This window comes from Filicampus tigris, chromosome 6 (assembly GCF_054856515.1).
Source record: "Filicampus tigris isolate MCC_2025a chromosome 6, RoL_Ftig_1.0, whole genome shotgun sequence".
NCBI lineage: Eukaryota > Metazoa > Chordata > Actinopteri > Syngnathiformes > Syngnathidae > Filicampus > Filicampus tigris.
This window is the reverse complement of record NC_141222.1, coordinates 26,240,559-26,267,458: the sequence shown is the minus strand read 5'-3', so window position 1 is coordinate 26,267,458 and position 26,900 is coordinate 26,240,559. Positions and strand designations below refer to the sequence as shown.

The following is a 26,900-nucleotide window of genomic DNA, read 5'->3' as shown; positions in this document are numbered from 1 at the left end:
GAGTTTTTGACACTTGTGTACGCGCGTGCGGACACGTGCACGGCTGACATTAAATATGAGCCAAAAGTGTGTGTGTGCGTGTGTGTGTGTGCGCGCGCGCGTGCAAAGCGTAGACACTTGTTTAATGCCAGTGAAATGTCAAGCGTGTATGTGTGTCTGTTGGCGTCTGACAGCTTCGCAGAATGGCAATGGGAATCACAGAGTCCTCATGGGAGGCCTTGGCGATTTTCTGTTAAAAGCCGCCGTCGTATTCCAGAGGCGGGACGGCGCCTTCTGTTCGATTCCCGCCGGGCTAAACGGGTCAGCGCTCTCTTCCTCTTCCCCGCAGGATGTTGGAGTACTCGCTGGACGGACACAATGTTAGCCTGTCGGCAATTCGCACCGTGCGGGTCCTGCGCCCGCTGAGGGCCATCAACAGGGTTCCCAGTGAGTTCTGGAGTTTTTGTTTATAAGGAGCTTTTTATTTATTTCATGATTTTTTTTAGTTTTTTTTTTTTTTTTTTTTTAAGCAGTTTGCATCCCATGTCAAATATTTGCATCGCAGCACTTCAGCGCCAGGCTCTGCCCGCACGCAACGATGCAAATTCGCCCATCTGTCTAGTATACGTTTTTCATATTTTGGTGCAATTGGACGAAATCTCCAGGATGACTTTTTTATTTATTTATTTATTTTTTTTTTTTTTGAAGGACCCCTAGACTTGGTCGAACTGGCCTTAAGATTGCTGCTTCAAAACGAAATGGCAGATGACTTTTTATAACATTTTTGTGGGTCTCCTGATGATAGACATGCCTTCCAACTTTCACGTTGCTTCGTGAAACTGGCTTTTTGCGGGCTGAATTTATATTTGTTTTTTTTTCGTTATTCTGGAGGGTCGTAGTGAGCCAAAATGTCTGCTTCAAACAAAAATGGCAGACTCCCTGTGTCTTTTCAGGCATGACTTTTTGAGACTTTTTTTTTATACACAATGTTATTATAGACATGCCTACCAAATTTATTTGTGTGTTATTGACCTAAAATGGCTGTTTTTACCCAAACTGCACTTGCTGTTTCTTTTTGAGCCAGGCTTCTGATTTTTGTGGACACACTCATGATAGACTTGTTTATTAAATTTCTATTTTGGGGGGTTCTTTTGAAAGCTTTGGAGGGCACTATTGAGCCAAAATGGATACTTCAACCCAAATGGCTAACTTCCTGTATGTTTTCGGGCATGGCCGCCTGTAATCTTTTTATACATGCTCTCTCGATAGACAAGCCCACAGAATTTCACCTCGCTAAGTGAACTGGCTTCGAGGGACAAATTTTCAATGTTTATTTTGGTGGGCGCTACTGAGCCATAATGTCTACTTCAAAATGGCAGACTTTGTGTAGCTTTTCGGGCGTGGGTTTTTGAGACTTTTTTTGTGGGTGTACTCAAGATTGAAATGCCAACCAAATTTAAGGGAATTTGGCTTAATTTTCATGAAAATGTGAGACTGGTGTGATTCTGAGTATGAGAAAGCTGTCAAAATAGCCTAACAAAGAACAAACGGCCTTCCCAAATACTCCATAGCAACACATTTTCAAGCTACACAAGAGCCTCTTAATCATTTATTAAAAGAGAAATGTATTATTTATGGTCCATGTTGCAATTAGTAGCGTCCCCCTTGTAAAGACTAAAAATCCGTCACTATATATTTGTTAGCAGGGGAAACAACCTGAGGACGGCAGGAAAACAGCAAATTAGCCACAGCAAAGACAATGTTTATAATGATTTTAAATTATTATCATTATTAGGGGAATATTCCCAAACATTCCAAGATGGAATTTTGGAATGGGAATTTTTGTTGTTGTCTCGTCTCGCGATGGATTCCATATCTCAGTATTGCGGATCAATTTATGATATGATATTTTGTTGACGATAATATAAAACAATGGAACAATTGTGACTGAATCGGGGCAGGGAACTAGAGGCAGAAGCAAATATAATATCTATATGGCAATAAATCATATCATAACGTTATCTCTCAAGGTACAGTATCAATTCAATTTTGGAATTGCTGAGGTATGATATATTCCATGCAATAATACCATGGCGATACGCATTCGTGATGTGTATCGTGATACGCTGACACACCTCTGCAAATCGGAGGCAAAGCGTACTCGCGCCGAGCTGTTTGTTTGTCATAAACTGACACAAAAATACAAGTAAACATATATTCAAACACCAAAATGTTCGACCAAGCTATATCAGTTCGTCCAATGAAAGTCAACTAGCTTGATGCTAACTTATAATGCTAACTTATAATGTGAAATGTGCTAGACACGCTACATAAAAGAATGCGAGTTTGCCATCGTTTCACACTTAATGAAAGAAGCTAAAGTGCCTACTGCAAAGTACAATTAGCTCAAGTTTGCGTAACTGCGCGTCGATGATAAAGTAAACATCGATAGCTTATTTGATGTAGTTTACCGCCGCTTGTTAGAAAGAACTGTAATCCAAAACGGGTGTTTTGAATAGAAAGAGGATGGAAACAGCCGCTGGTGCTCTTTCAATCGCTTTGTTGAAAAAGTGGGAACAAAACACAGTCAACACGAGCACATTCTGAGCTAACGTTTTCGCAAGCTAACAGCCAGTCAGGCCTGCGTCCTCATTCGCTCATTTCCACGTCGCTCAACAGGCCAGGCCCCGCCTTTTAAAGGCACGCACGCATTCGACGTCACAGATAGTTCAGCGTAGAATGAGAGGAGGAATCTGCGTTGCGCTGTTTTACGACAACGAAAAAAAATGTGCTTATTTTTTTTTTTTTTTTATGTGTTGTCAGGCATGCGCATCCTGGTAACACTCCTGCTGGACACGCTTCCCATGCTGGGCAACGTGTTGGCGCTGTGCTTCTTTGTCTTCTTCATCTTCGGCATTGTGGGCGTGCAGCTTTGGGCGGGGCTCCTGAGGAACCGCTGCTTCATGGGGGAAGACGTCAAGACGTGAGTTGCCGCGGCAATCACGACCAATCAACACCAGCCCGTTATTTCGCTCCGGTTCATTCTCTTGTTGTCGTTGTCGTAATCAATAAAGTGTTGAAATGTTCCCCTCGGGCGCGCAACCCTGATGAAACGGTGCGCTAATCACCAATCAAAAGTATTGGTTGGTTTGTGATTGGTTTTGTGATTGGGTTTTAAATTTTATTTTTTTATTTATTTATTTTTATTTATTTTTTTTTAAATTGTCTTGAATGAATTTCGGGCAAGACAGGTTGATGAAAAATAAGTTATAATGTTTACTTGAATTTACTTTTTAAATTACATTTATTGTATTTTGTTGAAATATAATAAAAAAAAAAAAAAAAAACAATTATACTTTCAGGGCAACGTTTTAATCTGCGGTGAATTTTTTTGCCTCAATCTTGCGTGTATATTTTTAAATAATTTCGTAAACAAATTTCATAACATTATACCTTTATTTTAGGTCCTTTTTTGGGGGGGGGAATTTTTTTTTTTTTCTCACAATACAATGACTTTTTTCTTTTAAAAAAAAAACAAAACAAACATTTCACATTATGGCTTTATTGTTGTAATATTGCGATTGTCAAGAGAGTTAACGTCAAGAGAGTTAACGTCATTTACTGACGACTGAGCTTATTCTCACTGCACCCGATTGACTTTTCAACGCCTCGCCATCATTAATGATTGATTACCCAACTTTTCGACATATTCGTCTCCCTTTTGTCCAGAAACTCAAAGAGCATCAAGTTATCTTTCGGGGCGGAAGCGCTCATTTATTTGATGTTGCGCTTTCTCCCCGTTACACGACTGCGCCATTAATCCCGCTAACAAGTGTTGTTGATGTAGAGTGTGTCTCGCTGTGCAGTTACCATTGTTGTTTCGCTTAAATTGTCTATTTTGAATCCAGCCCGCATGGGGGAATACTGCTGACTGTGAGCATCCATCTCGGGATAGCACGGCGAGAGCGTGCAATTTCATAAATCTTCGTTTTTGAAGAATATCCACTCAGCATCTCCTTTGTTTGAATACGCTCGCGCAAGCTAAAGAGAGCCAATATTTTTAATGCTGTGTGAAAACAAAAATTAGGCCTTTTCGTTGGACGGGAATGTACCGTGACGGCCATTTAGAGCCGTTTATGGTATTTTGGCTGCATTAGCTGCTTGAAAATGGTTAATTTTTACAAGATTAAAATCATGATTTATGACCATTTAGTTTCTATGGTCTATGTATAAGAAAAAAAGGTCAAATTTTACCAGAATGAAAAAAGACATTAATGACCAACATTAATTAATGACATTTTTATTCTGATAAAGTTGCCACTGTATTTTTTTTTTGTCTATACATCAATTTATTAGTTCACCCAACTTTTTTTATTTATTGAGTTACTTCATTTTCTCAGGTAGATATCAACATTTCAGAATAAAATTTTTGAAGTGATAGAGGAATTTTTTTTGCCATTTATGGCCATTTAGGGGCCAAGTGGGGCAGTGCCCCACCGGTTCCATTATTTGATTTTGTTTGCTCATTATCAGGATCACCCACTCATTTCTGTGTTGTGAAGTTTGTTGCCACCATCCAAAGCTCCCAACTCAATTTTTTACTCTCAACTCCAGGCTAGAAATTGCCCCTTGTATCTCGAAAAAATCTCGGAAACCTGGTCACTCGTAAGTCAACTACTGCTGCAATTTTTTGGCTTAGTTTCTTAGCTAATTATCTCACAAAAAATCAGTTTCTAAATGATTTTCTCAATAAAATAACTGTTCACCACTGCAGTCCACTTATATTTTTCGCCAAGCGGGACACTGCCCCACCAGATCCGTTCTTTCATTCGTTCGTCAATGCTAGTTCTGCACACAAAACTTTTTTTTTTTATTTTTTTTTTTTAGGATTTTCACAGTAAACATACAAGTGCAACTTTAAACGGATTTTCACTTTTCAGCGTTACGGTCTGCTAGCATTTGGCCCAAGTGGGGCATTGCCCTACTAGATCTGTTACTTCAATTTGTTGACTAGTAGATTTTTGCTGTATATTTTATTTGCTTGTTCTTAAATTACTCACCAAAAAAAAAAAAAAACGTTTTAGCATTTCATTTACATTACATTTCACTTTGTTAGTTTGCGATCATGTTTCCACACAAAATATTTGTGGTGGTTTTTACGGTCATCCTGTGTTCCAGGAGGTACAACATCTCCTTCCTCAGTGTTTACTACCGTCCGGGCGGCACAGAGGACCATCCGTTCATCTGCTCGGCAGAGCGAGACAACGGCATGCTGCGCTGCGCCGACGTGCCCCGCCGTCGCGTGGCCGGGACGTCCTGCTTCCTGGCGGCCGAGGATGCCCGTCCCGAAAGGGCGGCGCTAGGAGGGGGCGGGGCGTCATGCGTCAACTGGTACCAGTACTACAACGAGTGTCGCGCCGGCGAGTTGAACCCGCACAAGGGAGCCATCAACTTTGATAACATTGGATACGCGTGGATCGCCATTTTTCAGGTGATGATCGGATACGTTCATGTACGTTGTAAATAATAACGTATCGGTTGACATTGAAGAGGAAGTCAACACAAACATAACATTTTCAAGAACATGTGTTGAAACAGGGCATTCTGATAAATATTGCGTTTGTGGAATCAGAGTTAATCCACTGTTTTTTTAGCCAGCTCTGGGGGCGGCCATTTTGAAAAGGACATCACAACTACTCAGGGCTTAGGTTACAACCAATCACGGCTCACCTGTTTTCTGAAGCTGAGTCATGATTGGTTCGTTACCTGAGCCCTGAGAAGTTGTGATGTCATTTCCAGTCAACAGAAGTGAGAAAAATGGCCGCCCCCGCAGATGTTTGGGTTGATTTTCCCTTTAATGTGGATAATCTAATCGTATAACATAGCAAAATGTTATTGTTTTAAGTATTATAAATCATAAAGTAACTGCGAAAAATTAATAACCAGTCTGTTTCTAATGTATTTATTTTTCTTAAATTAGCATAAAATGCTTCTTCGGAAGTACTAATGAATTTATTTCTTCATCTGTTTGATGTGTGTCCATTTTTAAGGCAATTGTTAGTCAATTTTGTTTGTGTTGTTAGTTGTTTCTTTCTTTCTTCAATATCCCTCGCAAGTGCACAGCTTGAAATTATTTAAAATATTGAATTGCATGGGTGACTTGGAAGCATTCATTTATTTCTTTTTTTCATTTTATAATTTTGTAACCGGCCAAATATCGAAGCATTATCACGGCAGTGCAGTAGTCAAATTTCAATACAATTTCCTTTCATAATATTTCATTACGAGGCATAAAATAGACGTATTTGGCCTCCAGAAACACGGTGAATCGATTTTGCGTCGGTTGCAAAAAAAAAAAAAAAAAAATGGAGCTGGGACACTTCTGACATTTGTGTGTGCGCGCGTGTGCTCTGCCAGGTAATTACTCTGGAAGGCTGGGTGGACATCATGTATTACGTAATGGATGCCCACTCTTTCTACAACTTCATCTACTTCATCTTCCTCATTATAGTAAGAACACACACACGCACACGCGCAAACACGCAGTCACTCACACACTCTAACTGCCGGAGAGTTAAGACATGAAGTATCTGACAAGCTTAACGTGTCGCAGGCTCTACTTTATGCGGCGTAAGCTTATTGCCGCCGCTTCATGTCATATCAGACAAAGGAGGCTTAGTAGTGCAGTACGTGCTTTGATGTCCTGTGCGAGGCCTTGCGCTGTTCCGAGCAGATCCGATGCCAAGCAACAAGAAAAAAAAAAAAAAGATATATTGAGGATCTTTTTTTTTTTTTTTTTTTTCCCACTTTTGTTCATTAGTCTGCTTGCATCACTGCTCAAGTGGTGCAGTGACCCAACGCAACCGCCAACTACTGGATACCAAATTTCTCCACCTAGTGTTTTATTCATCCAGCAGTTGGTTAGCAGGATAAAAATACAAATTCCCGATCCAGATCCACCCATTGCCAACATGCACTTGACACAAGCGTGTGAAGAGCCCAAAAAACGTAGGACACGTTTTTACAAACGGGTGAGTAGCAGCGCGGTTAACTTCCTAGGCCAGTTTAGGAGCAGTAAACTCATTCAATGCCACTGACGTATTTTTTCGTTTTTTCACAGTCCAGCCGTTCAATCCCAAGAATTTATTTTGAAAAAATTTCAAACGTTAGGGTAAAAGAGGGTCTGTAAATGTCTGGCAGTGAATGAGTTAACTGCAAAGTCCAGACAGTCTGTGAAGACTGCGAAGAGGTTTGGAGCCAGGTACTGTACTGTAATGCGGCGTAACTGGCGAAAAGTAGCAAAACACTCAACGGCCACGGGGACAGGCAAACGTGCTAAGGCAGAAATTACGGCCGGGGGTTGAAGACTGAGGGAATTCCCAGGTGGATGGGCAGACAAGCTGGGCAACCAACAATTTGCCGATGAGTCGGTGATCAGTGGCGCTTGAAATAGGTGCTTGCGGCCGACTGTCAGAATAGAAGGCCGAATTGAAAAGTAGTGGGAGGGTGCGCCAGTGAGCAGTCCACTTTTCCAGCGGATTTACAAACACCCTTTTTTAGGTTCAAAATTCTGATGAGTAAATTTTAATTAAAAAAAAAAAAAGCTTACTAAGCATGAATATAAACCTTATTCGACATAAACTTGATATCCTGACAGGCATTGCATTTTAATGGGCAAATAAGAGGACGGTGAAGGATGTAATTCAAACAGAATGATGGTCGGCCTGCTATGCAGCTCCTTTAACCCGCTGAAGAGCATTTACCGATTCACGAGTAAGAATGTATCAGCGTTGACTCGGCAACACTCTGGCCGGCCGATTAATCGGTCAGGCCCTGCTTGGGACCTTTTTTTCGAAAAAAAAAAGCACAAAACAACAATTGCCTCACAGCGATTTCGTCCCTCGCCAGGTGGGCTCCTTTTTCATGATCAACCTGTGCCTGGTGGTCATCGCCACCCAGTTCTCGGAAACCAAGCAGCGCGAGCACGCCCTGATGAAATCGGAGCAGCGCGCCCGCCAGCTCCACCAGTCGGCGTCCACGCTGGCCAGCGACAGCCAGCCGGGCAGCTGCTACGAGGAGATCATCCGCTACCTGGCGCACTTGGGCCGCAAGGCGTGCCGCCGTCTCACCCGGCTGCTCGCCCGGGGCGCCGCCGGCCTGCGCTGCGCCTGCGCCACAAGCCGCCGCCGCCGCCGCCGCCGCCGGGACCGGGGCGTCGCCGAGATGAACGGGCTGGCGCACCGGCATTCCGGTCACGTCGCGGCTGATCTGTCGCACCTCCATGAGATGTATCACCAGCGACATCCTCCGCCGGTAGCCGAACGTCGCCTGAGTAACGGAGGTTTTAATTACCCCGTCATATCGCCACTCCTCACTCATTTGGATGCAAAGAGTCCGCGTCACAAGAAGGTGGTCGCCATGGAGACCGTCAACAGGCTGCCGCAGCTCGTGCTGGAACACGGTGAGATGACTCTGACAATTAGTTTAGTTAGTTAGATTGGCGAAAAAGGGAGTGGGAGGATTTGGGTTGAACTGTTTGCTGTTACAATGTTCTTGCGATCAGGCCAGGTGGGGCAGTGACCCCCGCCGCCCCCAGTTGCGAAAACGCAAAGTTATGTTTTGATGCCAAACACTTCGGTTTCATGAACGCTGTTACAGTTTCCGCGCGGACCCGTACGATGGCGGAAGGCTTTCGGTGTCACTTTTGGCCGTTACAGTCTGCTTGCTTTGGGGCCAAGTGGGGCACCACACGCAAATGCAGCGACATCCATTTAGTCATTCTTTATTAAAGCAGCACGGTGTGGCGCCGCCATGTGGACAAAAGCGGTAGTGTTTTGACAAAAGTCTACCACGTTTCCCATGTGAAATCCTGAGCTGTCGCTGGCCTGCATGTTGGACTGAATGACATTTCCAGTGGCTGTGTGAAAGATAAATAGCGATGAGGTCATGGAGCTCATTTTGTTTAAACAATACTTTTTTTTTTGTTTTGTTTGTTTTGGGGCTTCTGCCACGACACCAGTAGAAGCGCGTAGACGTTCGAATCGACTTCCGTCCTTATAGCGAAAGGGGGAAATGTGTATGCCGTAAAGCAATTCAGGGCAGTTGTATTTTTTTTTTGTGTGCCAGGGTTGCTCCCATCCTCCTCACAGTTGCTTAGTGCCAGTAAAAATTATACAGACCACCCCCCCCCCCCCCGGGGCTTGACAAAAGTCCCATTCAACTACTCGTAAGTCAATGTTTCATCAAAAGAGTTGTGTAAAAAAAAAAAATTATGGTTGAATTCTTGCCCAGTGCTGCTTTAAGAAAATTTTTTTCTACCGTGCACATAAATGCATCGACCAAGAAGACGCGCTTCAATTTTGGTGAGTTGGTGTGTTACGGTGGGCATTGACAATGCACCCAGAGCCAAAACACAAGGTTTCATTATTTTTTTTTAATGTATATTTAATGACATCTTCGAGGAGAATATGCAACTTTAGCGGCTTATGCTACAATGGCCACTAATTAACAGCACTCGAAAAGGCCATTGAAATCGTCCTGGTGTATCCTAGTAATAAAGTAATATGAAGTACTAACCATTAAAATGATTGCTGTTTTACTGCAACCCCCATTACTATGGTAGTAAATAAAAGACGAGCTTATTCATTTCGCGTCCCAATAGCAGATGATATCAAATGAGTAGTGACACTACATTGTCACTCATCCTAATTGATTTTGAAGCTCAGGAGTGGGGAGCAAACAGTCCACTACAGGATCCGAGGAGGGACCTAATCCTATTGGAGGTATTATTGTTGCGCACAGTCATCTGACGCAAAGCGGATTTGACTTTTGGGCTCATTTACACAAGTGGATACTGGAACAAAAAGCTCATACACAACTGGATAAGCCACACAATTCCGATTAGTCGAATTACTTTTTGATGTAAAAATAATGCTTATTACCGTTAGTCCTGTTTGGAATTGTTTTGGTGAAATTCAAAGACCATTTGGTCGTCATTGAGCCAAGCGTACGACAGCTTGCAGTCTTTGGTAAACCTCCTCTGCTTGTTTTCGTAAAAATAGATACTGGAACAAAAGCCACAAAAATGAGACATATAATAACGTTTGATGTGAAACGATACTTATTATTGTTAACTCATTCACTGGCAGGCATTTTCAGGCCCTCTTTTACTCTAACGTTTGAAAAAAAAAAAAAAAAAATTGAAAGAAAAATCTAAATAAATTCCTGGGATTGAATGGCTGGACTGTGAAAAGACAAATAAATTCGTCAATGGCAGTGAATGAGTTCATCCAAATCAGAACTGTTTTGGTAAACATGGATGACTGATTAGTACTCATTGTCCCAAGCGTACGACAATTTAGAGTCTTTGGTAAACCCAGTCGGCGTGTTTTCGTAAAATGAACGAAAATTCATTCTTGAAGAACTCCCGTGTATGCGTTTGCAAACAGCAAACACAATTGAGGTTCTTCAGTGAACCTAGCTTTTGTTTTTCATAGACATCAAAGGCTAATTTATCATCTTAAGTGAAGCTACCGTGTCTATTTTTGGACTTTTTTTTATTTTTTTTTTAAACAATTTAGGGTGTATGGGGACCCTCACATTCATGTTTTGGTAAACATCAAAGAGAGTTTTGTATTCAAGGAACCAAGTGTTATTTGTTTTTGTAGAAAAGATAAATTTGATAGAACTATTTATATATCGTGAACGTAGTTTACAAGACAAGTTAGCCTTCAATCACCTTGCGTACATATTCTTCAGAATTTCTGAATCATCAATAAAGCCTCTCATAGTTGTTTTCAATCAAATCAAAGACAATTTAGCATACTAAAAACAACTTTTTAGCCTTTGGTGAACTTTGCGCACGTGTTTCTTTTTCGTCTGCGTTTGTATCGACGATTAAGTCTCCAGCGAACCTAGCAAACCGCGTGGTTGCGAAATCATCCAAGACCATTTAGACGGCAAGAAACCAACATTCAGTTTGTCTTTTCGAAAACATCAGAGTCAACTTGGAACGTCATCAGTGAAAGTGGCGGACAGTATTTTTGCAAAGGCAATTTAAAATCTTCGATGAACCTAACGCGCCGCATGTGTTTTCATCAACGTCAAAGACAATTTCAAGTGATCAGTTGAGCCCAGCGTAAGCGGAGGCATTTCTTGCGATCGACGCCCTCGGGCGGGAAGTTTCCACATCATGTCGAGCTTGCGTACAGTTACACATGACGGAGTGACTTGATTGGATTGAGCGCGTGCCCGCTCTTCGGGGAAACGCCACCCGGCCGTCACGACGCTGAAGAAGGCGCCAAGAGAAGCGCTCGTGCTCGATGACTCCTTCATTTTTTATTTTTTTTTTTGTCACAGCAGCATTTCCTTTTCTTTTTCTCGCCTCGAGCTACTTGCTAATGATTGTGCACAAATCTGCCGCACGCTCACACGTCTAATAAAAGCCCGACCCCCCACCCTCCCGCTCGCGCAAAGAATCCCGACAGCAGCTTCCACGTTATTGACTTTTGTTGTTGTTTTGCACGACTACAAAACAGAGATCGGAAGAAGCTCTTCCAGCGAGCATTAAAAATTTTTTTAAAAAAAGATAGAAAAATATGAACTTGAACTGCAAATGCGAGGTTGAAATGAAACAAGCATCCGTGTTTCGGAATCAGTCTTTAGTAACTGTACTACAATTTAGAATCTTTAATCGACCTAGCGTACGTGCTTTTGTGAACATCAAATTCAATGGAGAAACTATAGAATCGAACGTACGTTTTTTTTTTTTATAATCATCAGTGACAATTTAGAGTTCTGAGTGAACCAAAAAAATGAGAGTTTTCAATGAGCCAAACACGTTTTCATAACTCAAAAAGACAATTCTGAGTCTTTAGTGAACCTAGCATACATGTTTTGTCCTTTTCTTCGATGACCCTCGATGTGAATATTTTAGACATAATAGCTATTTTAGAGGCTACAATGAACTTACTGTATCCGATTTGGAAAAGGCGAAGATAAATCGGAGTCCGCAATGAGCCTGAAATTCATATTAGCATAAAAACTGACTTGGCAATTTTGAGGATGTATTTCCATAATAAACATCAAAGACAATTGATAGTTTTCATTCACCCAATGTGTCCTTGTGAGGACAATTTTTCAGCAGGGGTGCCCAAGTCCGGTCCTTGAGAGCCCGTCTTCAGCCTGTTTTCGATGTCTCCCTCCCCCAACACACCCGATTTAATTGATCACGTGTAAAACGGGCTGGATAGGAGCTCTCAAGAACAGGGACTTGGTCACCCGCGTTTTAGAGTCCTCAATTAAATTGTTTGCATTATTGTGAACATCAAAGACATTTTTGTCAAAAAACAAACAAATATTAAAGACCATCTAGAGGACATGTTTTTGTACGCATTAAGGACAATTTAGAGTATCCATCCATCACATCCATCCATTAGAGCCTTCATAAACCTGATTTGTGTATTTTGGGAACAAAAAACATCAAAGACAGTGCGAAGGACTTGATTAGGTAGACATCAAAAGGTAATGTTGACTCACCACCACCGATTATTGTGCATTTGTGCGCAGGCGGTTGCGCGGCCCACCCTGCGCTCCCGCTGCCGGGCGAGGTCCCCGTGGAGTCGTCGGCCTGTCCGTACTGCAGCTACTACAGCCAACTGTGCGCCCCCCAAAACGAGGCAGCTGACGAGCATCATCGTCAGCGGGGCCCCGTCGGCGGCCCGCCGCCGCCGCCGCCGCCGCCGCAGCCGCCTTGCAAGAGCCCGGGCCCCCGCCTGGTCGAGGGGGGCGACGCCCGGCCCCCGTGGCGGGCGTGCGCTCGATGCTGGGCCGAACTCAGGGGCAAGCTGGAGCTCATCGTGGGCAGCCGATACTTCAACAGAGGCATCATGATTGCTATTCTTATCAACACGCTGTCCATGGGAATAGAGTATCATGAGCAGGTATGCGTGCGCGTGTGCGTGTAAATACGTGCATGTGGTGCAGAAAAAGTCAGTTGAAAAAGCCCCCCAAAAAAGCAGAATCACGAGTTAATCCTTTGATGCTATCTTCTGATAGCAACTTCTTACAACCTTTAAAAGGTGGTATTTTTCCCCAAAACATAAACTCCCCAAAGTCTCACTTTTTTATGAATTTAAAATTTACCCAGAATGCTGCCATGCTGAATTGTGTACGGTTGGAAAAAAAAGCTCAAGGAATAGAAAAGCATTAATCGTTTTTGTGGCTTTGTGATTCATAAGACTTTTTAAGGTTGTATTTATAGTTTTTTTTTGTTGTTTTTTTTTACCAGAATCTTTGGTTAACGCCGTTATTCCAGGATTGGAATTGTGTCGGACTGCGAAAAAGTCTCAAGAAAAAGCAAAAAAAGTGAAGTGATATATTGTTCCGGACGTTTTGCCTTATGTCCTAAACGTGGTATTTTTCTGGAAATATTTAGTGAAAAATAGCAGCAGAAAAAGCTAGGTCTTAATCTTAAACACCTTTGTGAGCTAGTTTTGAATGTAATGACTTATTCATGATGGAGCATTGCCAAAAACGAAATGTTACCGGTTTGATGTTGTTTTTGGGGGGAATGTACAATCAAATAAAACACAAGACAGGCGATCAACTTACCTGGTGACGGGATGGGAAGGATCACATCCGCGGTGGCGGTGGTTGAAGCCGCATACATGTAGCCGTTTGCGCCTCAAACACCAGAGTTGGGCATTCCGTCAGATTGCCGAACCGGGCCGTCAGTCCGTCACTGACGGAGGCCCCTTTTGCCGACGACAGACGAATGATGGGACACCTTTTAAAAATGACGGAAGTGTGTTTTCATCCGTCAGCGTGATCGTCACGAACCGCGTTTTTGGGGGGACCAACTGACGGAGCAACGGACTTCTGATGGACCAACCGACGGATTTAAGTGACTGACGGACTGACGATTACAATTCAGTTCGTCGCGAAAAATGACGGACTGATGAATGACGGATACGAATGACGGACCAGCAACATTTCATAAAATGCCCACCTCTGCCAAACATTAACATTATAACCCCAAATTTGGTGACTAACCGTAGTTAAATAACCGGCCCAAAAGCTGCAGTAGTCACCTTTTCTAGAGCCCCTTGTGAGCAGCGATTCACATGACCAAATGATCCTCCCTCCGTAGCTCCTTCTGTCTCCCCTATCCGTGATTGGCTAAATTTATGCACGCCGTGATGACGCCAAAAAGTGGACGCGCTAACGACATGCGTGCTGGATTGAATGAAACGCACACTGCAATCAACACTTGCTGCACGACTCACATGAGATCGCCTCTGCGTGTGTGTGTGTGTGTGTGTACCTCATAAGACCTGAAGTGTTAATTAAAGTGTGACCCTTGGACAAGAGCGAGTGAGTGAGAGAGGGAGGGAGCGAGGATGAGACAGTAAAAGTGGAGTCGCTGAAGGCTTCATGATTTGCTGAGGGAAGATTGCCTTTTTGGCCTAGTTACTCAACTGTAAGACACATCCCGGAATTTTCATCACAGCAGAGCCTGCCAAGGAAATATACACCACTCGGACTGTATTATTAAGTACTGGGATGAAAACGGTCAAAGACGTTGCAAAAAAAGGTTCCGTGTTAATCATTTAATGCTACAGGACCACGAGGTCTCACCTGAATCGGAGGTTGTGGTTTTTTTTACACTAAATCTTTCGTTAACGACATTATAGTAAAATATATAGACATTATAGTGTATATATATATATATATATATATATATATATATATATATATATATATACGTATATATATATATATATATATATATATACGTATATATATATATATATATATATATACGTATATATCTATATATACGTATATACGTATATATATATATATATACGTATATATATATATATACGTATATATATATATATACGTATATATATATATACGTATATATGTATATACGTATATACGTATATATATATGTATATACGTATATATATATGTATATACATATATATATATATGTATATACGTATATATATATATATATATATATACGTATATACGTATATATATATATGTATATGCGTATATACGTATATATATATATATATATATATATATACGTATATCCGTATATATATATATACGTATATATACATATTTATATATGTGTATATATATATATATATATATATATATATATATATATATATATATACGTATACAGTATTATACCGATATTTTGCTTACTTCCTGTTTTGACAACCTCACTGCTGTACTAGTGGAATGTGCTGCACACGTTTCCTCGTTTCAATGCACGTGACCTCACTGTTCGTGTTCTGTTTAGTCTGGGACACATCGGAGACCGCAGAGGCGTCTCCGGAGAATATCTGCACCATTGCCAGATGTCACACGCACACGCACACACACACACACACACACACGCGGGCGCTGTAATAAATAAATGTCACCTGATTCCGTGTAGTGTCTCTCTCCAGTAGCATTGTTTAACACAACTATTGTTCCCTTCTCTATGGACTCAATACAGTACACACAATATAAACTTTGTTTTATTGAGGTTAAAGTTAGAGTTAAAATGTGAAATTTATTGCTGTTGTACAAATTGAAATTATGCAAATGTCACTTTGTCCAGATAAAATTAATTGAATCCCAGCTCCCAGTTAGCGCCAATTAATTCCTCTGCTTGAATTAACACCCGCATTCCGCACACACATGCCCCAAATTTATAACGCGCAGACAATGTGTGTGTATGTGTATGTATATGCATATATATATATATATATATATATATATATATATATATTAGGGCTGTCAAAATTAAAGCATTAACTACGGAGATTAATTTAAATTTCATAACGCACTAAAAAATAACTCAGTTAAACTCAGTTATGATGGACTTTTACGTAGTTTTACTTTAAAAGGTTGCTTGACGGCTCATTGGAGAAATCCAAAAATAATTTGCACTCTTTGCACAGCCAAATTCAAATACCATATCGGTTGCACGTCTTTGATGCATCGCTCAACTGTTGTATTTTACAGGAAAAGAATCGTATTCAATGATCAAAGAACGCTATTAGAACAGACTTTGAATCGAAATCTACTTTTATTTTTTTTCCACATTAATTCCAAGATTTTACTCAAGTAAATGACGGTTCCAAGCTTCGTAAAAAATTGTAGTTAAAAAATACGATTAATCGCGATGGAACATTTTGAGATTAATTAGTAAAAAAATATTTAATCGTTTCACAGTGCTAATATATATATATATATATATATATATATATATATATATATATATATATATATATATATATGTATACACACGTGGGTGTGATTCAATTGCAATTGTGATCGCAATTAATTGTTCTTGTGTCCATCTGACTTCCTTTTGAAAAGCAATTGCTTCCACAAATTCTGCATAGCAACGGCCTTGTGAAAAGAATCTCACATTTGTTGATCTCATCCTGTGTCTATAAGATGTTCTATTATGAATTATGTCCATTTACTTTATAAATGAAAGTTATTTTCAGCAATGTGGTTGGCTAAAGAGAATTGACAATCTGTTCCCCTAAAAGTGTTTTCAAATTGCCCGTCTGTACTGTCAAAGTTCTCGATGCTGCGCTGCAAATTCTGCCTAGCAACCAGCGACCACGTCCAACCCAAAAAAAAAAAAAAAAAAAGATAATAATAATAATTTTGTTGACGCGTTCCTCAAGCTCTCCTGTCTTCAGCCGCAGGAGCTGACGGACGTTTTGGAGATCAGCAACATGGTGTTCACGAGTCTGTTCAGCCTGGAGATGCTGCTGAAAGTTTTGGCCCTCGGCCTCTTCGGCTACATCAAGAACCCCTACAACGGCTTCGACAGCGTCATCGTCATCATCAGGTGGGATCTTCTGACCACGACACACCGCAACATTTTCCAGGGTCGTTTTGATGTTCCCTTGACATTTTCACGTGAATATCTGATGTCTCTGCCGCGTGTTTGTCAGCGTGTGGGAGATTGTGGGCGAGGCGGAGGGAGGTTTGTCCGTGCTGCGTACCTTCCGTCTGCTGCGGGTTCTGAAGCTGGTGCGCTTCCTGCCGGCCCTGAGGAGGCAGCTGGTGGTGCTCATGAAGACCATGGACAACGTGGCCACCTTCTGCATGCTGCTCATGCTCTTTATTTTCATCTTCAGGTATGCGAAGCTGCGCTTTTATGGCGACGCGAACTTCCTTGATCACCAGAAATCCCCTCAGACAAAATGGCCGACTTTGCGCGTCTTTTCGAGCGTAGCTTCTTGGGACTTTTTTTGCGCGTCTAATCGCGATGGACATGCCGATCGCATTTCTTGCTGCTCAGCGAAATTGGCATTGGGGGCTGAATTCTTTAAGACATTTTGGAGTGGCTACTTATTCACGGCTGCTTAAAAGCTAAAGGGCAGACTTCCTGTGCCTTTTTGGCTGTGGCTTCTTGGGACTTTTTTTATGCATCTACTCGTGATTGGCATGCCTACCAAATTGAAGGTTGCTTTGTAAAACTGCCTTTGGTGGCTACTTGAAAAAAAAAAAAATCTGGATACCCCCTAGAGAGACAAAGGGCTGCTTCAAATTAAAATGGCTGACTGGGTTTCTGTTTTTCCAACATGGACTTTTGAGCCTTTTTTTGTGACTCTACTCATTTTTGACATGCCTACCATGTTTCATGTTGTAAGCAGGGGCAGATTATTTTTTTTTAACATTCTATAAGGTTTCAGCCAAAATGACTGACTTTCTGCATCTTTTCTGGCATGAATTTTTGACCGTTTTTTTTGGTGGGTCTGCTTGTGGTAGTTATGTCCACCAAATTTGAACTTTCTAAATGAAACTGGCTACAGGACTGAATTCTTGAAAAAAAAAAAATCAGCAGGATGTCACTGAACCAAAAGGACGACTTCAAACCAAAACTACAGTACTGTATTACTATGTTTCCAGGCATGGCTCCTTGACACTTTTTTGTGGGTCTACCAAATTTCATGATGATCAGTAAAACTGGCTTAATTTTTTTTTTTTAATTCAGGAGGTTGTTACACTAGCCAAAATGACCCATTAAAGCCAAAAGGGCAGACTTCCTGTGTTTTCAGGTGTGGCTTTTTGAGCCATCTTACTCATGATACTCATGCCAACCAAATTTGAGATTGCCAAGTCAAACTGGCTTGCGACTGAATTCTTCTTCTGGATGTTATTACCGAGGTAAAGGACCGGTTTGAACCCGCTGACTTCTTGTGTATTTTCAAGCATGGATTCGTGAGACTTTTTTGTGGGTCTGCTCATGATTGACATGTCTACCAAATTCCACGTTGCTAAGTGAAACTCCAGAAATTTGTAAAAATTCCTATGTGACCTACTGAGCTTTTTTTTTTATTATTAGAATTTTGAGCATCCTTTGTGGAGTTAGCGTATGGCTATCGGTCATCATGTGACAAAATCATGTATACCATTTTTTGTTGTTGTGTGCGCAGTATCTTGGGGATGCATTTGTTCGGATGTAAATTTGGCCTCCGACAAGACAGCGGAGACACGCTACCCGACAGAAAGAACTTTGACTCGCTGCTTTGGGCCACAGTCACCGTCTTCCAGGTTCGACACGCACACAAACACACACAAACGCACAGACGCACGCACGCACGCACACACACGCACTGTTGTTGTGTCCGTATTTAATTTGAAATGAAATAGTAGGACATTTAAACCGAAGCAGCTTGTGGTGTCATTGGCAGCAGCCCAGATACTCATCTTGATTATTTTTAATCCAATTTCGAGCTGGCTCACTCTCAGCAATGACCAAACGCAAAGCCGATGGCAGAGCAGTCAGACGATGTGCTCGCAAACAAAAAAAAAGAAAAAGCAAAGGGAAAAAAAAAACAACAAAAAAAAACCACGAGGCGCGAAAAGGCACGCAGGCGGGAGCTTGTTTAACGCCGACGAGCGTTATTGCTGTTGAACCCGCAGAGACAAATATTAAATTCTGCGTTAATGTGCCTCTTATTACAGCGCGGCGAGAAAGTCGCTTGTTGTTCTCACATTGTTATGTTGTAGCAGTCCAGTTTTTTTTTCCCCGCATCACTTTGTGCCCAATACACTCAAACGTCAAAACAAACACGCATTTGTCTTTTTTGTTTACAAACACGACGTGTGTTTAGGTTCGTTTGCCTTGCTCTCCTATTTTACATTTCACGCGACCAGGGCCGTGGTGACTTTTTGTATCCGCCGCACGCGTTGGAGCGGTTAAAGTTTCCTTTTCCGATTTCCTTCGGTTCCGCGACACCTACGGCGGCGTCTTGCAGGCGTTTCACAATGTTTCCGAAAACACACCAGCTAGTTGCCGCTTTCCAAATTGGTGTTTGATGTTTCTATCAAACGCGTACGGTGGGTTCCCTGAAGACCGTCGATTGCCTTTGATCTTTTCATATCCACCTTTTGCCAGGGTTGGTGAGAGTTTCTTTTGTAACATGCAAAACATTCCATACATTCTTGAAGAGCCTCCAAGTGTCATTGTTGCTTTCCGTTTGTCTCCCTCTTGTCCTCAGATCCTGACGCAGGAGGACTGGAACGCCGTCCTGTACAACGGCATGGCATCCACCACGCCGCTGGCCGCCCTCTACTTCGTGGCTCTCATGACTTTCGGCAACTACGTCCTCTTCAACCTGCTGGTGGCCATTTTGGTTGAAGGCTTCCAGGCCGAAGTAAGGGCACTTTACGGCTCGGGCGGCGGCGGATTTGGTGCCGCTGGCTCTGGCTGTGATTTGTGATTTGTGTTTTTCGATGGCACCGCCAGCTTTCCCGGGAAATCAACCCAAACATTTTATTTATTTATTTATTTATTTTTTTTTTTCAAGAATATCTTCTATGAAACACGGCATTCTGACTTGCTCGTTACCCGAGCCACGAGAAACTGCGATGTCATTTTCAATCGGCAGAAGTGACAAAATGGCCGCCACCTGAGATGGTTAAAAACGGGTGGATTTAGCTGCTGAACTCATATTCCACAAACGCAATATTAATCAGAATGCCATGTTTGGACTAGTGAAGGTGCATAGAACATTTTGTGGGGTTGACTTCTTCTTTAAAGTGGAAATCAACCCAAACATATATTTTTCAAGAATATGTTCTATGCAAGCCCACTAGTTGAAATACGACATTCTGATTAATATTGGGGGCGGCCATTTTGTCGCTTCTGTCGACTGAAAATGACATCACAACTGCTCAGGGCTCAGGTGATGACCAATCAAGGCTGATCTGTTTTCTGATTGGTCGTTACCTGAGCAGTCGCGATGTCATTTTCAGTCGACGGAAGCGACAAAATGGCCGCCCTCAGAGATGGCAAAAAACGGGTGGATTTTGCTCCTTAAACTCATTCCACAAACGGAATATTCATCAGAATGTCGTATTTCAACTAGTGGGCTTGCATAGAACATATTCTTGAAAAGCTGATTTGCAGAGAATAAGCTGGGCAATCCCACTAGCATGCTTTTGCCTCACTCTGGTTTGACATGGTTTTCAACACGCGCGCGCAAAAGTCTCCAGGGCGGGCTTGTGTTTGGTATCGCTCTGTCATTCGCAGCTGGTGAGCTTTTGTTGTTTAGTTTTTGCTGCTCGCTTTATCTCCATCATCAGGCAGTGCACACTGATAGACACACACCGGCAGCCGCACGCCGGTTGATGCCCTCCGCCTCAGCCGTCCTCCTCCCTCTTAGCAGCGAAAATTCTAATTAAATTGGGCAAAGCTTTATTGCTGTGACGACGGGAGATGAGCGCCCAAAAATCCCCTTCGGGATCGTCTGCCTCGTCTGGTCTCACGGTCGCGCATACCTTCTTTGTGTTGTTGTGCGTCTGTCGTTAAGGGCGACGCCAGCCGATCGGATTCGGACGACGAGGGCCAGTCGCTGTCTTTCGACGAGGAGGAGAAGCTGAGGGAGTTGTACGCCGCAGGTGACTAGCTAGCTTGGGGCGCTAACGTAGCAGTCTGGGTCCGGACGCAAAATGTTCACGTTGTTCTCTGGTGATTGGAAGAGCTGAAGATCCAGGCCATGATCAGCAGCCCCAACGGTCTCCTGAACCCCAGGGCCTCCATGCCGCCGCCTCTTTCCCTGCCCGTCATCACGCACACCGCAGCCACGCCCACCATGATCTACGGCCAATCGCGGCGCGCCAGTGCCGTCGCGGCGGTGGACAGCCTCGAGCAGCAGAGGTCGCCGGTGAGATGCCGCGGCACTTGTTTCCTGCGCAATCAAACGAAAATGAAGTCCGAGCGCTCAGCCCCTGTTAAGACGCGTTGACGGAGATGCATTGCAGAGCGGTGCTGTCACCTAGTGGCCTTTTATAAGTATTGCTGTAATAAATTCACCTGTGTCCGAAAAGTTTTTTTTTTTTTAAAAAGCAAAACAACAACAGGATTTCCTGAAAATTATGAAGTCAAACGTTTAATATAGTTCCCTTGTAATATTTATTACAAAAACACAGTTGTAAAATAATTTAAAAAAACATGACATTGTGCTATTTTTTAATCTAAAGTAATCACATGAAGTTCAATGTTGCAAGATTTCATACGATTTTTTTAAATAGAAAGAATAAAAATGCTTGCTACATATTAAAATATATAACACACTATTATACTGTAAATCTAAAAAGTAACTAACATTTTAATTAGAAATAAATGTACATTACGTGTCATAGTCAACCTTTTGAAAAGATGTTTATGTTTTCTTTTGTATTTGTTGTGATATCTTGGAATATTTAAGTTTAAGTAGGGATTTATTTTTAAAAATGGTGTCATCTTTTACTAGATTTTTAAAATTACAACAAATGTCTTTAAAAAAAATCCTATAACATACAACTTTTAACAAAAATTCAAACATTGTGTGATATCATGTAATATTGTTGTTAAATTATGTATATTCTTAATTTGAAAATGTGATATTGAAAATCCAAGTTTTTCAATTAAATCAAAAATATTGTGATTCCTTGAATCACAGTATTGCACTTTTTTTTATAATAACAAAAATGGTATCTGGTAACATGCAACATTTTTTGAAAATATTTTTGGGGAAAACTAAAGGTCTAAAGGTCATATCTTGTCATTTTACACTTTATTTTACATTTTTAAATTAAAAAAGTGACGTAGCAGTATTAACAAAACAAAAATAGTGCTATTTATTCTAATATAAAAAAAAAATATTGAAATGTTTCAAAGCAGAAAATTATGTGTTGTATTGTAACATTCAACTTTTTTTCAGGATTATTTTTTTTAAGTAGTCAGATATCTCGTTCCATACTACGTTTACTTTTTTCCCAAAAAATCCCATCTAAAAAAAAAAACAAAAAAAAAACAAAAAGGCTTTTCTACGTTATAACAATAATATTTTTGTCCCATTTGTGTGGTCTCCACAGCCTCCGTGGGACAGCCTCCCGGAGAGCCGTCGCTCCAGCTGGACCAGCCTGGGCCGGGCCCCCAGCCTGGGCCGGGCCCCCAGCCTCCACCGCAGGAGCCAGTCGGGGGAGATGGAGTCGCTGCTGTCGGACGGCCGCAGCGCCTCGGACGCCGGCAGCCGAGAGGCGTCCGTGGACACGCCCGACTACCTGCAGGTGCCTGTGTTGCACACCCCCGACTGCAACGGGAGCGCCGCCTTCCACCTGCCCGAGCACGCTTACGACGACGCGCTCCAGACGTCAATTTACAGCACGCACGCCGAGGACGAGGACGTTGAGGAGGTTGGCGTTTTTGCCTTTTTCAACCGCGATCGTATTGACCAATCAACCAGATACACGCTCATTTAATGTCACTGCGTAGCACTTGGAGGTGTAACCAACATGAAACCGGAGAGCTGTCAATGAGTTTGTCCGGGTACATCCTACATACAGTGAATTGCTGCCTTGAGATACGAGAAACCAGAGCTTTTTTTTTTTTTTTTTGCTTTGACTTGAGAGCAAAAAATTGAAGATACACGCACTGAACTCAGCTGGACTTGACAACCAGCAACAATATGGCCGTTCAAAAAGAGGCTGAAAACCCACTCCCGGTTGAAGGTATCTGTCAAATCAAACATAAAATAAAGAGAATTACACATTGTGTGTTGATAACCACCACAACGTCTCCGCTACCTGAATGCTAAAATGCAATGGGGAAACGCTATAGGCACAGCCGCTAACAATTAGCAACCATGTAGCGGCACAAACGGTGCTGAAGCACAGGGCATATATTATTTATCCTCTGCAAAGAACGAATACGTGGGAGAGAGTCACTAGGTGTTTTTAAGAGTATTGCTGATTCGTACTAAGGTAACTATGTTTACTGTAGTTTGGTTCGGGTGTTTTGCTATTGTTGACTGATGGCTTTTGGACCTTGTCGATGTGGATTTATAACGATGATATATACCTGATAAGTATTTATTCATCGATATTAGCACTATGTAGTGGTTCATTATTATTATAACTATTATTATTATCTTTAGTATTATTATTACCATGACGATGAAGAATAGAGATATAAATTAAGGAAAAATGGAGAAAGGGTGGGATTTAGTAGGTCTAGACTTCTTCCCACCCCCTTTTGGCCATGGAAGACTTTTGTTAGGTGTGCTTTGGCTCATTTTTGATTATTTTCATACTTTATTTTCATTGTTATTGTAATTATTGGGGTTTTTTTTCTCTCTTCATGTTCAAATAACTCATCATCCATTCATTCATTCATTCATTCAATAATATGACTGCTGTACTGAGAAGCCGAGAGAGGAGCTGAGCCTCCAGTATGTATATATCCTTGTCTGTCTTCCAGTGCCCCCAGGTGGCCAGAATGAGCAGCACAATTGAAGGAGAAGGTGTGACAAAAAATGGTTCACTTCTATTCAAGTGTATTGACATAGACAGCTCTCTGGTTTTCACGTCGGTTGCTAGCATCCGGTGCGGCACCCGCCCATTCACCTCCCCGTGGTGTAGCCGACACCAAAACCGGAGAGAATTGCAACCTTTCATTTTGCGACGGCAAAAAATGCCGCCGTTGAGGAGGATGTTCGTCGTGTGCCGTTGCAGACGTTGTACCAGAAGCTGAGGAAACTGCTGGAGCCGTACGAGCCTCAGTGGTGCGTGGAGCACGAGGATTGGTCACTCTACGTCTTCGCGCCACACAACCGGTAAATCCCCCTTTGCGTGCGGTTGAGCGAGCGCCGTGTCAAAACACACATACGCGTGTTTACTGAGTGCGTGTGCGTGCGTGCGTGCGTGCGTGCGCGCGCGCGCGCGTGTAGCTTCAGGCTGTGGTGCCAGAAGACCATCGGACACAAGATGTTCGATCACATCATCCTGCTCTTCATTTTCCTTAACTGCATCACCATCGCGCTGGAGAGGCCCGACATTCAGCCGCACAGCATGGTAACGCACACACACACACACACACACATGTGCGCACGCACACACACGCGCACATGCCAACATCCATAATGCACTGTGTAGTGTGGCAGCCAATGGACGCTTCATTAGGTACATCTTGTATACAGTACATACATGCTTTTTGTATTTTCGTCAAGCACAAGACAAGTTTTTTTATTTGTATTTTTTTTTTTTTTTTCTTTCACTGCATTGGGTTGTCTCAGCTCACTGTATTCTAGTTATGGAATTTGTTCCAAATAATAATAATAATAAAGAATAATACACATATTAATAGTAGGTAATGATAATAAGCAGTGGTGATAATAATAATAATAATAATAGGAGTAAAATAATGGTTATATATTTTTAAAAATATTTCATCTTTGAAAAATATATCATTTAATATTTGTATGTATTTTTTCAACCCTTTTTATTTAATAACAAAAAATTACAATAATAATAGTCATAATAGATTATATATTTTCGCTTGCAATATACAGATAAAAAAAAATTATATAATAATGTCATATATTTCTATATTTTTATTCCCGTTTTATTATTTATTCATTCATAAAAAAAAATTAATATTTGTATGTATTTTTTCAACCATTTTTATTTAATAACAAAAAATTACAATAATAATAGCAATGATAGATTACATATTTCCGCTTGCAATATACAGATAAAAAAATATATATAATCATGTCATATATTTCTATATTTTTATTCTCGTTTTATTATTTATTCATTCATAAAAAAAAAAAAATATTTGTATGTATTTTTTCAACCATTTTTATTTAATAACAAAAAATTACAATAATAATAGCAATAATAGATTATATATTCCCGCTTGCAATATACAGATTAAAAAAAAATATATATAATAATGTCATATATTTCGATATTTTTATTCTCGTTTTATTATTTATTCATTCATAAAAGAATATATATATATATATATATATATATATATATATCGTTGCTGTCCTGTGAAAAACATATGCCCATTTTTCTCATTTTTAAAATGTTTACGTTAATGGTACTTCGGAAACGCAGACGCTACACTAACGTCAAAATGTTACAACTGACCAAAAATGGACAGCGACGATTATGGTATTCTCAAAATAAAAATGGTCTCTTCCAGACTCAAATTGTCAGCGTCATATCGCCGTTTATCAAGAAGTAGGTACCAAATGTTGTTTTCTGGTGATTAGCGTCACCCCAAAAGCCAAAGAAAAAGCAAACTGCACTTGAGTTGTAACCTCACTGAGCTGACGTCTCACACGACGACGCTTTGAACTCCCAATTTGTTGAATTTATTTATTTTTTATTCGTCCCAATGATGCTTTGTACTTCCACTTTTGATCTACGTTTTGCCATCTTGAGGATTTGACTGTTTCCCCCTTTGGGCATAAACGCGTAATAATAATCAGCCAACCCTGATTATTCCGATTACAATGTCCCGCTATGTTTTCATTATCTTTTCATCTTCTGCCGTGGTAATTGTTTTCTTTTTAACCTAGGAAAGTGACAGGAACATAAAAGCGTCTTCTCGCACGTGCCTTTTAGTGTGTGTGTTTTTTTACAGGAGCGAGTGTTCCTCAGCGTGTCCAATTACATCTTCACTGTGATCTTTGTCGGCGAAATGATGATCAAGGTAAGTGTGATGAGGGCCGTCCGTTCCTCTCGGGATGTGCTTGGCGCCGGGGGCCGAAATCAATGACATTTTTTTGGAGGGCATAAATAACATCATCTTAACAGAAATGCTCCTGAAAATGGACTCACTTCAAATCGCCTCACTAATCAGAAAAGCAACATGATTTATCATATATCATATAATCGTACTAGAAATGGTCCTAATTTGACTTTTCAAATCATGAAACATATCAGAAACTGCACTTGTAAAGTGTTGCGAAACATGATTTGCATGTTGTAAACATGTTTTCCTACTTCCTAGCAATCACATTTAAGGGTGAAAAATGACCGGAACATGACCTCAACAGAAATGTTAGACTTGCTTAATCATAAGTTAGACTAACGTGATTTTTTTCATCACTAGTGGGAAACTAACATTTTTGTCCGTAAACTTGTTTTCCTAGTGTTGCGGGCACCTAAAACCGTCACAGTTGGGTGGTATTAAATCCCATAAACTTGACAGGCATTGAACCAAAGTTGGAATTGCTTCATCGCGAGTCACAAATCAGTAAGCTAACATGTTTTGTGTGTGTTTAAACACATCCTAGTGTTTCTAAAAATCTGAATTTCAAGATGATTTACAAATATGTATAATCGTGTTAGTAAAATGCGTCGCATTTGGTGGTCACACATCGCTTAATCTTACGAGAAATAATACTTCCAAAGTGATTGAAAATATGACTTACAGGCATAGGTATTAAATATTCTCAGAGTTTTAGGCTAGGATCATAAATCCGATCATCTTAACAGAAATCATACTCAAGATGGACTTGTTTAATATTTGTGGCACAGAAACGAGCCTGATATGTGATTAAACACGTGTATGCGGTGTTGTGGGGACCTTATGC

The 26,900-nt window shown here is 41.2% G+C and overlaps 1 protein-coding gene across 1 annotated transcript in view; it reads left to right on the top strand.

The window, feature by feature from the left end:
• LOC147146494 (voltage-dependent T-type calcium channel subunit alpha-1H-like) overlaps window positions 1-26,900 on the top strand; it is a 64,563-nt gene that overhangs the window by 17,792 nt on the left and 19,871 nt on the right. Inside the window, exons 5-20 of the mRNA XM_086033411.1 lie at window positions 329-426; window positions 2,803-2,962; window positions 5,158-5,470; window positions 6,397-6,489; window positions 7,888-8,440; window positions 12,547-12,920; window positions 16,710-16,861; window positions 16,968-17,153; window positions 18,456-18,573; window positions 19,524-19,679; window positions 20,838-20,925; window positions 21,007-21,191; window positions 22,384-22,704; window positions 24,022-24,122; window positions 24,237-24,360; window positions 25,946-26,014. Coding sequence (XP_085889537.1) covers window positions 329-426; window positions 2,803-2,962; window positions 5,158-5,470; window positions 6,397-6,489; window positions 7,888-8,440; window positions 12,547-12,920; window positions 16,710-16,861; window positions 16,968-17,153; window positions 18,456-18,573; window positions 19,524-19,679; window positions 20,838-20,925; window positions 21,007-21,191; window positions 22,384-22,704; window positions 24,022-24,122; window positions 24,237-24,360; window positions 25,946-26,014 — 3,091 coding nt within the window. The remainder of the gene's footprint in view (window positions 1-328; window positions 427-2,802; window positions 2,963-5,157; window positions 5,471-6,396; window positions 6,490-7,887; window positions 8,441-12,546; window positions 12,921-16,709; window positions 16,862-16,967; window positions 17,154-18,455; window positions 18,574-19,523; window positions 19,680-20,837; window positions 20,926-21,006; window positions 21,192-22,383; window positions 22,705-24,021; window positions 24,123-24,236; window positions 24,361-25,945; window positions 26,015-26,900) is intronic.